The sequence below is a fragment of the Zymoseptoria tritici genome, chromosome 6, assembly GCF_000219625.1.
Source record: "Zymoseptoria tritici IPO323 chromosome 6, whole genome shotgun sequence".
Taxonomy (NCBI): domain Eukaryota; kingdom Fungi; phylum Ascomycota; class Dothideomycetes; order Mycosphaerellales; family Mycosphaerellaceae; genus Zymoseptoria; species Zymoseptoria tritici.
The window spans coordinates 2,559,811-2,574,748 of NC_018213.1; the positions used below are offsets into that span (position 1 = coordinate 2,559,811).

Below are 14,938 nucleotides of genomic sequence, written 5' to 3' on the forward strand. Positions count from 1 at the left end.
TAACAACTATATTGCTACTACACTTGTTGCTTACGAGAAGTAAGAGAGCCCTAGAGTCGTCGTCGAACTAGAGAAGCTTATACGCCTTAATGTTGTCGATCTAAGGGCATAGATTAAGAAGCAGCGGGATGCGACTGTAGCTCGAGTAAAGGCAAACTATAAGGACATTAAGTACGCGGAGAGGAATACGTTCGGTAACCGATCGTACTACAATGCTAAGGACAAGCACCCGACCGACTTCTAGAAGCACTAACCTCTACTAGCTGAAGTCGCTCCTAACGATGCAGACGATAGGGAACGTAAGCTGCTTAGGCAGGGAGATACGGATATCGTAGTACCCTAGGAAGTCCCCGATTTACTTATCGGCAAGGATAGCAAGCGCGTACCTGGACGCGACATGCAGTAGGAGGATAGTACTTAGCGATAGGTTCACAATGTTTCCTAGACTAAAATCCGCATCGGGTCTAGGAAACATTTAGTGCGAACAGGACATAAGGAGCGGCTGTTTTCTGCACTAGCGCTTGTTTTAAGGTTCTTTTTTCTTTTTGTTATTTCTTTTGTTTTGTTTCTTTTGTTTTAGATGCGATGCATGCGATAGACATGCGTAGTGGGTGCAAAACCCGAGGATAGGGATAGTCTATGTTAGCAACAAGTTAAAAAGGACGACGCTAGTACTAGATCTAGAGGGTTTTTACGCTATGAGCGTGCACAATAGTATAGTTTAGGTTCTTGCAGTGTCTGGGTTAGACACTACAGGAGGGGGACGGATGTAGTGGGGAATATCGCACTGTCACGTGTGGTCTGTATCTAGCTTTAGCTTCGTGTGCAGGTCGGAGGATTATAAAGACACCGACCTACAGAGACACCACCCTACGCACATAAGGCCCTACAGTACAGAGCACTTAATACTACCTCTTTTGCCCCCCCTACCTTTCACTCTAATTGTACAGTTTACCGCCCTTTTTGCCCCCTATGCTACTCCATACGTCCGCACTGCTACTATCCGCGGGAGATCGGAACCTTTGGAAGTCCCCCCCTCACAGTAGCACAGGCGAAGAAGCCTACTTTCGCAGACGTTGTTAAGGGAGATAGCGGATCCGATACCTCTACCTCTACCTCCTCGACAACAAAGACAACATAACAACAACAACAATAACAACAACGTTAGACGACCGTCTCCCGGAGGACTAGCAAGCCGAAAGAACAAGCAGAACCGATGCCTCTTATCCTTGTACTAAAGGATAAAGAGAAGGAACTCGACTAGATCGCAACCCGAGACAAAATTAACGACGCTCTTAAAGGCGAAGACTAAGAGCTAGCTATCCTTACGATAAAGAAATCGATTCGGGGCAATATTGTCCTAAACTTTGTAACAGAGAAAGCCCGCTAACGAACGATCGATAGCCTTACTAAGGTTACCGATATTATAGGCGAGGCATAGGTAATAAAGGACTCTCTCTAGCATAAGGTCGTAGTCTACGGCGTCTCGACCGCGAACTTTAATACGCTAACGGGCCTATAGGACATTTAACGAGAAATTAAGACCTTTAATAGAGGTCTTAAACTCGTAGGCACCCCGATTTAGCTAACAAACGAAGAGAGAAGAAGGACTCTTACTAGGGCGACAGTTCTAGTAGGTTTTGCTACCGAGGAGGAGGCAAAAAGGGCTATTTAAAACCGTCTATACGTAGGCGCGGACAGCCTAAGAGTCGAGAAGGCGAAGGATCGTATATAACAGAAAGGGAGGCCCCTAGAACGTTCTACATATTAGAACACTCTCTACGGATTTTCTACGTTAATCTTAACCGATCTATCGAGGCTACAGAGTCTACCTTAGACGTCGCGGTTAAGCAGAAAGCCGACCTTCTACTAGTCTAGGAACCGTAGACTATAGAAGACCTAATAACAGGCTACAAAGAGACAAGATCTATCGCATACCGGGAGTACAACTAGCTATTCCTAACGACTACGGATTCCACGATCCGGCTAAGGATAATACTATATATTAGCACAAGACTTAATGTTAATATCTCTCCTATTTTATTAGACGACAGCGACATACTTTCCTTTGTTATTTTAGACAAGAGGGGCAACAAGATCTAGATAGTTAATCTCTACAACGAGAAAGACCTTCGAGATACCGAGAACCCGCAAAACCGACGAACAACAGAGAGAAGCCTCTACTCTCTACGTAACACGTTCCTTCTAAACACTCTACTAGTAGGAGACTTTAACCTTAGACACCTGTCCTAGGATCCGAGGGGAAAGGATACTACTAGTGCCCGCGAATTTATAGAGTAGATAGAAGACTAGGGCTTTACTCTATATAATACGATAGGTGTCGGGACCTTCTATAGGCCGCACCTAGACGCAGAGTCGGTCCTAGACCTTACGTTTACAAGAGGATCCTTATCTACGAAAGAAATCGACTAGAGAACGATTCCGACAGGCTTAGACTATAAGGCTATATCTATAGACCTTATTAGCGCGCAAGATCGAGCCTAACAGAAGAAAGTAGTTCTAGATATAGCTTCCGCGGATTAGGAACTGTTTACAGATCTCCTAATAAGCAAGGCGACGTCTATTAACTATACGAACTCCCTCGACGACATCGCAGACTCCTTTACCTCGTGTATTACCGAATCGATGCGGGGAGCAATCCTAGAGAAAGTAGTACACGCCTGCGCAAAACCTTGGTAGAATAGAGAGCTACGCACGCTACGCCGCATAATGTCTAGAACATATAGACAGACCTTTACCTACGGACGCACGCCGACGCTAGACGAGAAAGAGGCGTATACGAAAGCGAGAAACGAGTACTTCCAAGCTATTAAAACAGCTAAGAAGAACTACTAGAACGCTTTCCTCGAAAAAGAAGACTCGAAATCTATCTTTAAAGCTATGTCCTATACTAGGAATAGTAGCCGAAGATAGATACCTACGATAAATAACGAAGATTCTTTCGAGGGGAAATGTAAGGCCTTCTCCGAAGCCTTATTTCCGCGCCCTCCTGCCGAGGAACCTCTACCTAGCCGTTAGGAAGCGTATACAGCTAGGGATTAGGGCTGGACTACGCTAACCGAAGAGGAACTCGCTACCGCCTATAGTACGAAGATAGTAAAAGGAAAAACGCCGGGCCTAGACGGTATTACGCAAGCTATTATTAGTAAAGCGTACAGCGCTATTCCTATTACCTTTCTACGTATATATAGGAGGCTACTCGACGAAGGACACTACCCCCGATGCTAGAAAGTTGCGACAGGCGTAGTTCTAGCAAAGCCGGGAAAACTAGACTATTCGGTCCCTAAGGCCTACCGAGTTATCTCTCTCCTAAACTGCCTCGGTAAGATTAGTAAGAGAATACTCGCAAAACGCCTAGGGATTATCGCAGAGACGAAGCCCCTTCTACACGACTCGTAGTTAGGAGGGCAAAAAAAGAAATCGGCTATCGATACGGTGCTTCTCTTAACGAACGAAATCGAGGAGAATCGAAGAAAGAAAAAGAAGACTTCGGTTATCTTCCTCGACGTAAGAGGAGCATACGACTACGTTGCAAAGAACTAACTATTAAGAATAATAATCTAGTTAAGGCTTCCGCATAGCCTTATACATTAGGTTTAGTCGTTTATAAGCAATAGACGCCTACGAATAGCATTCGACGGACAGATACAGGAATTCTAGGACGTAGAGATTAGCGTTCCGCAAGGCAGCCTAATGTCTCCTATCCTCTTTCTTATTTATACGCGCGACATATTCTTCTCGCTATAAGGAGTTACTCCTAGTTCCTACGTCGACGACATTAGACTATCTACCTCGTCTACGTCCCTTAAGAAGAACTCTAAGGTACTAGAACGTAAGGCAAGAAGGCTAATAGACCTAGGAAAGAAGAACTCGATTGCTTTTAACCTAGCAAAGACAGACCTAGTACACTTCTCGAAAGGGAAAGGGTCCGATTGCCCGGTAATTCTTCTAAACGGCGATATTGTTCGCCCGGCAAAGAAAGCGATAAGGTAGCTTAGGATTTAGCTAGACGCCGGTCTTACCTTTAAGGAGCACATTGTAATAAGATCGGCATAAGCACAAGCAGCATTCTATCGATTAGAAAGACTAGCAAATACCGAACGCGGTCTATCTTCTATATCGTTAAGAAAGATCTACCTAGCCTGCGTTACTATAATAGCAGACTACGGGGCCCCGGTTTAGTAGCGGTCGAAAAAGAGTATAAAACCTCTAGTATCTCTACAAAGTAAAGCTTATAGAAAGATCCTAGGCGTTTTCCGTACCGCCCTAAACGTCCTGTCCGAAGTAGAGTCAAATCTCTTCCCCCCGGATCTACGCCTAGAGAGGCAGTTAATTTTATACTCTCTACGCGTAGCAAAGCTACCCGAAAACTACCCCGTAAGACTCGCTATCTAAAGCGCGCCTTTGGATACGCGAGAAGTCCGATACGAGGACTCGAGAGAGATACTCCCGCAAAAACGATAGAGAACATAGATACAACTACTCTGTTATCGACTCCGATAATACAAGCATTTCGTAGAACACGAGAGGGCTAACTACGCAAAAGACGATCTCTTTAGCGTCTGGAAAACCCGATACGAAATAGCAAGACAACGGGAGATTAATAAGGTACCTAGGAATACAAATAGCTACCTTAGTCGATTTCTATAGAGCTCGCTAGGAAAACATAGAATAGGAGGAAGACGCGCTTTAACTAGTGCCTTCTATACTATCCTATTAGGACACGGATACCTAAAGTCCTATCTCTATCGCTTTAGACACGTAACGACGCCAGACTGCCCTTGCGGACGACGAGAAACAGCAGAACACCTCGTATATAGCTGCCCTATCTACGATGTATTTAGGCTACTACTGCTACGACAAGCACAATCTCTACTAGAAATAGTAGAAGATAAGGAACTCCGGAAACACCTTACTACCTTTCTCTCGGACACAAAGATTGCTTCTAGGTCCTGGCACCTAGCAAGAGGCGAAGACGAGACCGTCTAGCCTACACTCCTTTTACTTTTCCTTATTTGTCTTTCTTTAAAGTCCTTCGATACTAGCTAGCTACTATCCTAGGCACGGGTCTTTCCCTAAGGTTAAGAGATACGAGAGAACAACGATTGTATATAGATAGACTGCTGTCGCGAGACAGCCGTCCTACATAGTTATAGACTCCTACAGGACGTAAATGGAACAAACAAACAAACAAACAAACAAAAACCTCTACTAATACAAAATAAGGTAGTTAAAGAAAAGAAGAGAAAGTAGAAGTACAAACGGAAAAGATATAAGCTCTAAGAATAAGCATAGACTAGTGCTAAGGAATGCGTTACGGTTTTAGAGGTACGCGTAGTTCGGCATGTAATAGCTGTTTAGGCCTTTAGTAGCTGCCAATTTCAGTTTAGCGCAAAAAGTGAAGTGAATTTAGCTTTAAAAGGGTAATCCGGTCGATAGATCCCTAGATATATACGTCCTAGACTACTTGTTAAGGTAGTAAACGTAATAATTTAAGTCCGCATGTAATGTGCATATAAGGCTATATAATAGCTCCTAATCGTTGTGTAGGCTTCTTTCTAATAGTAAAGTTAGACTAGGCATTTGCCTAGCCCTTACCCCCGAGATCCGGTAGTAAAGTTTTACTATTAGCGCAGTCCTTACCCCCTAGATCCGGTAGTATTATTATTCAGAGCTAGTCTAGAAAGGCGCGATGCCGTTATGCTAACAGCAGTTTTGTTATCCCGTCCGCGGGCATTAAGGTAGTTTCGACCTATTCGACCTTAAGGTCTCCGGCTTAGTACCTCTTACGTAGCTAGCACTATTGTATATCTACATGCCTTATCTTAGTATCTAGCTTTTAGCCTTATGTAGTAACGACTCGAATAGTTTACTTATTGTTATATAACAACCTACCCTTACTGTTAAGGCTTAGGTCTATGCTTTTAAACACCCGTTCCTACTAGATTATCTCCGTCCTAGTATAGCTAAGTACATACAGCTCTAACTCCGTAGAAGATTTAGTAACTATAGTCTGCTTCGTAGACTTCTAATCGACAATTCCTCTAAACAAGAAGAAAACTATACTCTCTAAGCTTCTTCGCGTCTCTAGATCGTCTGCGAACGAAGCATCTAAGGCTCCGAAGAACTCTAGCAGTTGCGATAGGTAGGTAAGCCTACTATCGTCTTTGCTATACTAAACGCTTAATTAAGAGCTTTATAGCAGATATCTAATGCAATAATCTGCTGCTTTAAGATAATGTTCGGCTAGATTTACTAGATAACGTGCTAGCAAAGAGACTATAAAAGCGATATCCGGTCTCGTATAGGATGCTGCGAAGTTAAGAGAACTAACTTTTAACTGCATCTCCTTAATTATGTAGGGTTTCGCCTTTTCTTTTGCCGGTTCCTAATTAAAGTTTATCGGTAGAGGTATATCCGCCCTTTTTTTAGTTAATAAGACATTATATCTTCCGGCGACCTTCTTAATATAGGTGTCTTAGTTAAGCTATATATCCCTAGTCTCTCTGTTCCGGATGATTTTAATTCTACAGAAGTAGTCGATTAGGCCTATAACCCTTATCTTATATTTAGCTATTAGCCTTTTCTATATATCTTCGGCGTAAACTTTGTGTTTATAATAAAATGCTAATATAATGTTATCGACGAAGAAGAAGATTATGACTTTTCTATTAGTGTATAGACAATTAACGACTTGCCGTAGTCTAAGCTCTTCGACTCCTTTACTTAGATCTCCCTACTATAGCGCTAGGGACTCCTTAAAGCCGTAAAGGGCGCGAACGCATTTTAATAGCATGTTCGGGTCTCGAAAACCGTCTAGGGGTTAAAGGTAGATTAGCGTCGGCAACTTAGAGTTTAGAAAGGCGTTTACGGCGTCTATCTAGATTATTTCTAGGTTAAAGTATGCTATAATTGCTATTAACAACCTAAACAGCCTCGCTGCGAGGGTAGCTGCGTACGTGTTAAGCTCGGTTAACTACAAATCTCCTCTTATATAAATTCGAGCCTTAAACTTCTCTAAGTGTCCTTTTAAGTCTTGCTTATATTTAAACACCTACGTTAACGGGACGGTTAGGTTGTTTCCTACTTAACTTTTAGGGATCTAATAGAACGTTCTAGTGTCTAGAGTCTTTTAAAACTCTGCTCTAGCAGCCTTTTCGAATTCCTTTAAGTACTTATGCATAATAAGGTCTTTCTAGCGTTTTAGTTCTAGCAGTAAATCTCCGATAAGGACAGGTGCGTCTTTTGCGGATGCTCCTTCTTCTATAACTGCCTTTATCGTAGTAATAGCGTAGACTTTGGCTATCGTCGTATAAGTCGCGAACATTCCCGTAGTATCGAATAAGGTTATTTCGCCGAAGTTAAAGTCTATAACCTTAGAGTTAAAGCTTAGAGGTAGCTAGTAGTCGATTATTCTCTACCGTTAAGCTAATAACGTTAGTTTATCGAGCTTATCGTCCGGATCTATCTATTCCGGTCCCCGCTTCTAAGTTTAATAGAAGGGGAAGAGTTAATTGTCTATATATTCGATGCCTTAGACACTAACAAACGTTTCTATAATGTCCTCTCGCATCTCTTTAGGTCTATTATAGGGGATTATGTATTCGACATTACTATCGTCTTAAATTAGAGCACCTCTTCGGAAGGATTCCGGAATTTCGACCTTATTACCTTATCTAGCGATGTAGCTTATATACATAGCCTCTTATAGGTTATAAAATTAATATGCTTCTGTAGCGTAGTCTAGTTCGACATTAATCGTAAGATTAAGTAGTACTACTATGTTTAGATTAAAGTCGTAGAGTCCTTCGTACTTTATCTTCTTGTTAAACACTATATCTCTTGTCCTAATTACCCTGTCTAGGCTTAGAATCTAGATTCGAAAGATGTTATGTCCCTCGAAGCCGACTAGGTATCCGATTCTTGCTCGCTCTATTATCTTCTCCCTTTTAGGGACGTCTTTTAGATTAGTTTTATATGCATATGCTCTCGACCTAAACTTATAGATGTAGGCGATATCTAGCTTCTAGTTTGTCGCTATTTCCTATAGAGATTTGTAACCTAATACTTGCGTTAGGGCCCTGTTTATAATGTAGGCTGCTGTTACGTAGGCTTTATTCTAGAGATCCTTTAGGAGCCTCGATTCGATAATTAGTGTCCTTGCTATCTCGACGATAACGCCGCCGGCTCGTTCTACTAGGTCCTATGCTTGCGTATACGGTGCTAAGGGCTTCTACATTACTAATCCCTTGCGGAGTGCGGATTAAAACGTTAATCCGTACTTAGGGTCTGCGTCCGATCTAAGGGCGAATATTTTACAACCTATACTCTTTATAAAGGTCTAAAGTTCCTCGAAGTATCGTACTAGGCTCGCTTAATTAGCGTTCGGCATTGTCTAAACAAAGTGTAGGTGTGTTGTTAAATCCACGGCGTGAAACATGTATTTATCTCCGTTCTTTGCTATATTAAATTCTACGATATCGGCCGCAACGTCGGAAAAAGGTACTAGCATCCTAATCTTAACCGGTTTCCTTCGAGAAACGACTCTTTTCGACTTGCTCTAGGCGTATAAGTAGCATTCGTACATTTTAGGGGCCGCATCTCTATCTTTTAGATACTCTACGCCTTTAGTAGCTCGATAGAGTTCTAATATACGATTACCCCTAATGTGGCCTATAACTCGGTGCTATTAGGCCTAAGAGAGGACTCTAGGTCGTCTCGTAGCCCTACTATCCGTCGCGAAGGCGACGAGCTATTTATCGGCTAGTTAATCCCTTTTTAACGCTATCTCGACGCTTAGGGGTTAACTGTCCTCGTTAAGTAGCTAGTTAATAATTTCAATCCTTACTTTTAGCGTAGTCGCTAGGTTTAGGTATAGTAGGCCGCTATATCGCTTAATCTTAGCAACAACTGCTCCGGACTTATCTATCTAGTTGTCGGTCCTTTCGTCTAAGAAGAGGCCGAAGTCTCTGCACAGCCTAGTCGACACGATGTTAACGTGAAATCCGGGTATATATAGGACGTCCCTTAGTAACAGCGTAATCGGCTTGCCTAAGGGTAATAGGAACTACACTTTTGCCGTGCCTCTTATAGCAGCCTTTATCTGTTAGTTCCCGGCGTAAATCGATACGTTATATAGTATATTAACGACCTCGAATCCCGCTATAGTTAGATTGTTTACGATGTAAACGTTCGAGCTATTATCTAGAAGCTATCGATTCTTCTCGTCGTAAGCTTTAGTCGACATTACTCTAAACTAAGTTACCGCTCTAATAGCGTAACTGCTATACTACGTCTTCGGTTCGTTAGAGACGATTGTCCTACTTAAACTAGGTGTTCCGGACCTAGTCTATTCCTTTAGTACCTTAGTAATCTTGTAGTAATCCTTTAGTCCTATAGTAATAGGGTCTCTAAACTTTATCTACTAGAGGCACTTGGCTTTGTCCTTCTTAAGGACGTTCCGGTAGTTGTCGAGGAATTTCTTATCTTCTTTTGTTATATCGGCTTTATTAGGTCGAAGACGATAGTTAACGATAGGACAATCTCTTAGTTTTGGACACGCTTTATTAGCATCTTTACCTATATACGGTCGACAGGTCCTGTCCTTATTATTAGGCCTGTTCCCTCTGTTTTAATTACCTAAATTAGTCGTTACGTTAAATGTTACCTAACCTATTCTGGTAATTTAAGCCTCTTTAGACCCAAACGTAGCGTTTGTACGGAACTACTTAGCTAAGTTGCTAGGGTCTCTGTTAATAAACGTAGTTACGTCGCAAACGTATTAACTAAGATTATTCTTGCTCGCTAATAGTCTTCCTATAGTAATATTAATCTTGTCTTCTACTATCCGCACGAAGTCGTCTTTTAGGATGCTAGCGGCCGGATAGTGTCCTCTAACTATCTTCTTTTTAAGCTTAATCTACTTCTATAGGTACATAAGGATATTGGACGACTTAGGTCTAGACAATAGGTCGTTATGTTATTTAGAAAGCATTCTACGCCTCGTTACGTCGTCCGGCGCGAATGTCTTAGTTACAAAGTCTATCTAGCTTACTAGTGTCCTAGACTAATCGTTAAGGTCGTCTAGGTACGTTAACGGAATAGTCCGGCTAAAGTATTTTTTAAAATCTTCTTTCTTCTTCCTAAACGTCTCGTAGATAACGGATTCTCTAGTATAGTTCTTTATTTTAGAGTCGAAAATAGCTTTATTTTGTTGCTACTTTATAAAGTTCTCGCCTTCTAGAAGTTAAGTGTCTGTAAGGCCTAAATCCGTCTTGTTCGGCATGTTTAGGACCTTTAGTTCTAGAGTTCGGTCTACGGCTATACCGTCTTTAACTATTAGGGTTGTCTCTCGCATGTATTACTATATATAGTTATTAATTGCCGCCGACTTAGTGTTTAGGTACTATTTATCGTACTTAGTTTAATCGGTGTAGACGATTTCTCGACGCTTTAGTCCTATTACGGTTAGAAAACCTAACGAGTCTAGCTTAAGACCTTCTATTGTTGCTTATTAATGCGAATTTGTCTTTAATCTTGTTGTTTAAGTCGAAACCGGGCTTATAACTGTTAATTAAGTAGTACAATGCAGGGGTGAACTTTAAGATTAAGAAAAACCATATGTTTCTTAAGGTTATCGACCTAAAGACTATATAGACGCCGTAATTCCAAATACCTAAAAGGGGTTGGGGTCTTATCGCTAATATCCTATAATATCATATAGGACACTAACTACGTAATCAGGCTGTTGGAGTCAATATCCCTGGTCTTACCCTGTTTCATGAATCAACGCTAACAGATCGACACATTGTCACCACTCCGATGCGCTCCCACGCGGTAGATCATGGCTCTGTACAGGCCCAATCCCATGACCACAGCCAATGGACGATCCTTGAACAGAACACCGTGCTTTCCGAGCCAATAAAGGTACATGCGTTTCAGAACCGTCAATTGCCGCCTGAGTAGCTAGCAACATCCTTGCCTAATCATTCACCGATGCATTGATCGCAGATCAACAGATCGAGTGACGCATTGTTTCCGCCCATCGGCATCTGCTGAAGCCAGAGACGACAAAAGCAATCACGCCAACCATCTCCATGCCGCTATTCAAGCGATGCTGACGAAGTCGCCACCGTCATACTCAATATTGAAAGTGCGGAGCAGGTTCCTTGCCGCTGTCTCGCCCGTTGCGAAAGCACCGTGAACACAGCCGTTTGCGACCATGGTGCAATGCTCGCCGGCGAACTGAAGTCGGGAGTCTTTGTGATTTTCCAAGGCATCCATCATCAGTTCTGGCTCGTCGCCGACTTTGTCTGCAGAGTAGGAGCCAAAGCCGGCAAGTGGGCTATCAGTCTGTCAGTGGCGGTCCGTGGATCGATGATGTATGAAGGGACAGTTGAACTCACTCCTGCGTCCACTTCGTCGTCTCGATATTCAACAGTCGAGGCAAAGCTTTGTATGGCTCGGTGCGTAGCAGGCGGAACAGCGGCTCGAAGAACTTGTAAAGTGCTCTCTTGTCCGTCATTGCCTCTATGCGTTGGGTCAAAGGCTCAGCTACTTGAACGCAGAGTTCTTTGCTCCCAGTCATGATCCAAAGATTGATGGTGACGGTGGCGTAGTTTAGGATGCTGTCCACTTCGCTAGAGTGCGAGCTGTCTGAACCTGCGGAGGTGGAGTACAGATCCTCAACTGCGAGTGGCGGCGTTGGATAGTACATGAACTAAATGATATGTCAGGTTGTGCCCTTGGAAACAGAAAAAAAGTAATCGGCTCACCTGATCGTTGTCCTTCGACCAGAACACATCAGCAAACTCGAAGAACACTTTGCCGAGAGCTCCGTAGCTGAATTTGGTAAGAGCATGCTGCATGTCGTCCGGAAGGCTTGGTTCAAAGGCGACCAGTCCATGGCGAAGAACACCAAGGGGCAGTGTCGATATTACCGCATCGCCTTGGAAGGTGGATAATTCTCCATGAATGTCATGGCACTCAACAGCACATGGTTGCCTTGAATCGCATGGTGTTTGTGCATCGGCCCAGGAGATTCGATCGACGATGTGATTCAGGGTGATAGTATTCGGCTTCAGCGACTCAGCCGTCCATTTCACAATGTTATCGTAACCACCTTTCATGTACAAGTTTCGCTCGGTGATGAAGTATGACAGGTGTTTTGAGCTTGAAAACTCGGTCGAAGTTCCAAGCCAAAGTTCGACTTCTTTCACAGCCATCGGAGCCCACATTCTTTCATCGTTGGTGATGAGTTCATGTTCTTGCACGAATTTGTTAATGAAATCAGACACGCTCTGGTCGGGAGCGTCGGGATGTGTGTCGTAGAACCATTCGCAATGGTCTGCAAATTCGTCGGCAACCTTCTTCGCCTTGAATTGTGCTCCGGCACGGCCTTGCTCTGTGTAGTATAATGGGAGGCCATCATCGTAATAATAATCGAGCTTGAGAGAGGAGATGAGTTTAACCAATCGATTCTGAGATGTTTCGTGAAGCCAAGCCGCGCCTACATGACGTTGAAAAGCAGTTAGCAAGCTTTGAGACAAATACCCTGGAAGTGATGAAGCCTTGCGGCCCTCATGCAGACCCACTCAGGTCTGCAGCTCAGTGTCAGCTACAACTTCCTCTTCGAGGAACTGACCGATGTCTCTCGGCACTCCTTGTTCGTTCCTGGTGGTGTGTATGCGTCCACCGATTCGATCACGGCCTTCCAGTACCACGACTTCGACTCCATGCCGCTGGAGAACAGAGGCAGCACGCAAGCCGGCGATGCCAGCGCCTACAATTATGACCTTGACCTCTTCTTCGGGCTCCAGTCCTGGGTTGCCTGCTTTGATAGCCGGCATCTCGTCCGCAGAGGTCTTGCCGCTGAGAGAGATTGACACATCGTCTTCACCCAGGCCGGAGCCAAGATTCGAAGGTTCTTTGGGAGGGCTTTCGCATATCCGTGACGTGATGTGATATAACTGAGCCATGTTTCGCTGGCAATTTGACATTCGACTGTGTGCTGTGAAGGTGCGGTACCCAAGACGATGATCCTGTTGCTGTCGTTTTTAGTACCATGGGATGCGTAGGTACTTGTTGTAGCCCCGAGTGAGGTGTGAGGTTGAAGAGAAGGCGGACGCGGGAAGTCGGGAGTGGAGCCCCGAAAACTTGCCGCTTAGTCAGTGATACATAGTTCATCGTGACTGAGATTGCGCAAGCGAGGGACTTGCCTCCTCGACTGAATTGCGACCTCCACCTCCACGTTCCTCTGAATCACGCGACTCCACTATTATAAGCCTGAATCTTCTGATGACAGTGGCTGCTACTGCGAAGATGACCGCAATGATATTGAACTACTTCACCTTCAAGCACTGCGGGCGGGAAGACGCCGCCAGCGATTCGAACACCTCTGCGTTGACAATAAGCCTCGCTCGCCCTAGCAGCGGTTGTACGAAGCACCAGCTATAGCGATGTCTCTCGAGTCTGGCCGTGGTGCGACTCGCTATGGACCATTTCAGACTCGTTTTCAGCCGAATTGGAGACATCTTCGCCTTTGACAAGCCAGATCCAGAGCAGAGCGATGCCAAACGAAAGGCCTGCGAGCAAAAGACCAATAGCAGCAAGTCCACTTCTTGACGGAATCGGCAGAATCAGGATTGGACCAATCGTGATGCCGAAGTAGTGTGCAGCGTTTTGTATGCCAAAAGAGTGCGCCACGATATGTTTCCAGTCGTATTTGCCACTGGATTCCCGTTCCATGTCTTCCAAGACATTGTCCATGAGGACATAGCCAGCAGGTTCAGTTGCATCCAAGAAGATCCTAATGCATACTAAGAGTACACATAGAAGAACGATCGAAGAGACTAAGTTCGACGTCACAAGGCGTAGGCAGATTGTAGACGGTACCAGAGCACAAAAGCTGACAGATCCGACGATTCGAGCACCGTATTTATCGGCCAACCAGCCTGACAGAAGTTAGCGTCGCCCTAATCAAAAGCTTTGGTTCAGGTACCGTATACTGGTTCGCAGAGCGCCGGTATTAATACAGGCAGAAATATCAGACCCTGACCAAGAGGGCCCCAATAGGACTGTCCTCCAACGAACACTGGTAGGACCTGCTCGAGTTAGCCGTTCGTATGTGACAACATGGAACACCGCGGAAATAGCAGGGAAGAACGACATACCGTGTCAATCGCAGATATGAAGATGCCGCTTACAACCACCGCCAAAAGACCCACACGCATCATGGATCTGCGTAATAGATTCCTGCGAGTGAAAGGCGTTGCTGCTGCTCCTAATTGGTCATCGGCCGGCACTGCCGTTTGTTGCGCTGCTCCATGGCAGTCAGTCCTTCGTTGAGGCGAGCGAATGACCAGCGGTACGACTAGGTTGAGGGCAAGTACACCGCCCACGACAAAGAACAATCCACCCCAGTTCAGAAAACGGTACAGCACTCCTCCAAGCAATGGCCCTGCTAGGAAACCGAGATTCATTGCTGCACCGGCATATCCCATTAACTGTCCGACAGCATTTTCTGGTGAGCAGTCCAGAATGATGGTGATGCTCGTGACTTGAATGAGAGCGGATGACAGTCCCTGGACAATTCTTCCCGCAACCAGGGCACCGATAGACCGAGGGATAGAGATGATCGCCATTGCGACTCCAAGGAGGACTATGCCGAAGAGTAGGAGCAAACGATGACTACGGAGGATCTTGGCCAGGAAGCCGACCACAGGACTCGCGAGCAGGGTTGCCAATGCCTCTACGGTGAGTAAGATGCGAATCCATCGACTTACTGAAATATCATCATCAGTTGCGCACGCCCACGATCACCGCGAAGTACGCACCTTCATGCTCCGACACCGAAAAACGTGGAACCAGTATGCTTGGGAGTACTGGCAACAGCTGTCCCGTCGAGATCAGTCAACGA

At 44.6% G+C, this 14,938-nt stretch overlaps 1 protein-coding gene across 1 annotated transcript; it reads right to left on the reverse strand.

The window, feature by feature from the left end:
- Nucleotides 1-11,127: 11,127 nt before the first annotated feature.
- MYCGRDRAFT_110027 (uncharacterized protein) lies at nt 11,128-13,788 on the reverse strand (the record flags this gene model as incomplete). Its single annotated transcript, XM_003851640.1, has 5 exons — nt 11,128-11,365; nt 11,427-11,740; nt 11,796-12,529; nt 12,665-13,061; nt 13,519-13,788. The coding sequence occupies 5 exons, from the start codon at nt 13,786-13,788 to the stop codon at nt 11,128-11,130; spliced, it is 1,953 nt and encodes a 650-aa protein (XP_003851688.1).
- Between the last annotated feature and the right edge of the window lie 1,150 nt (nt 13,789-14,938).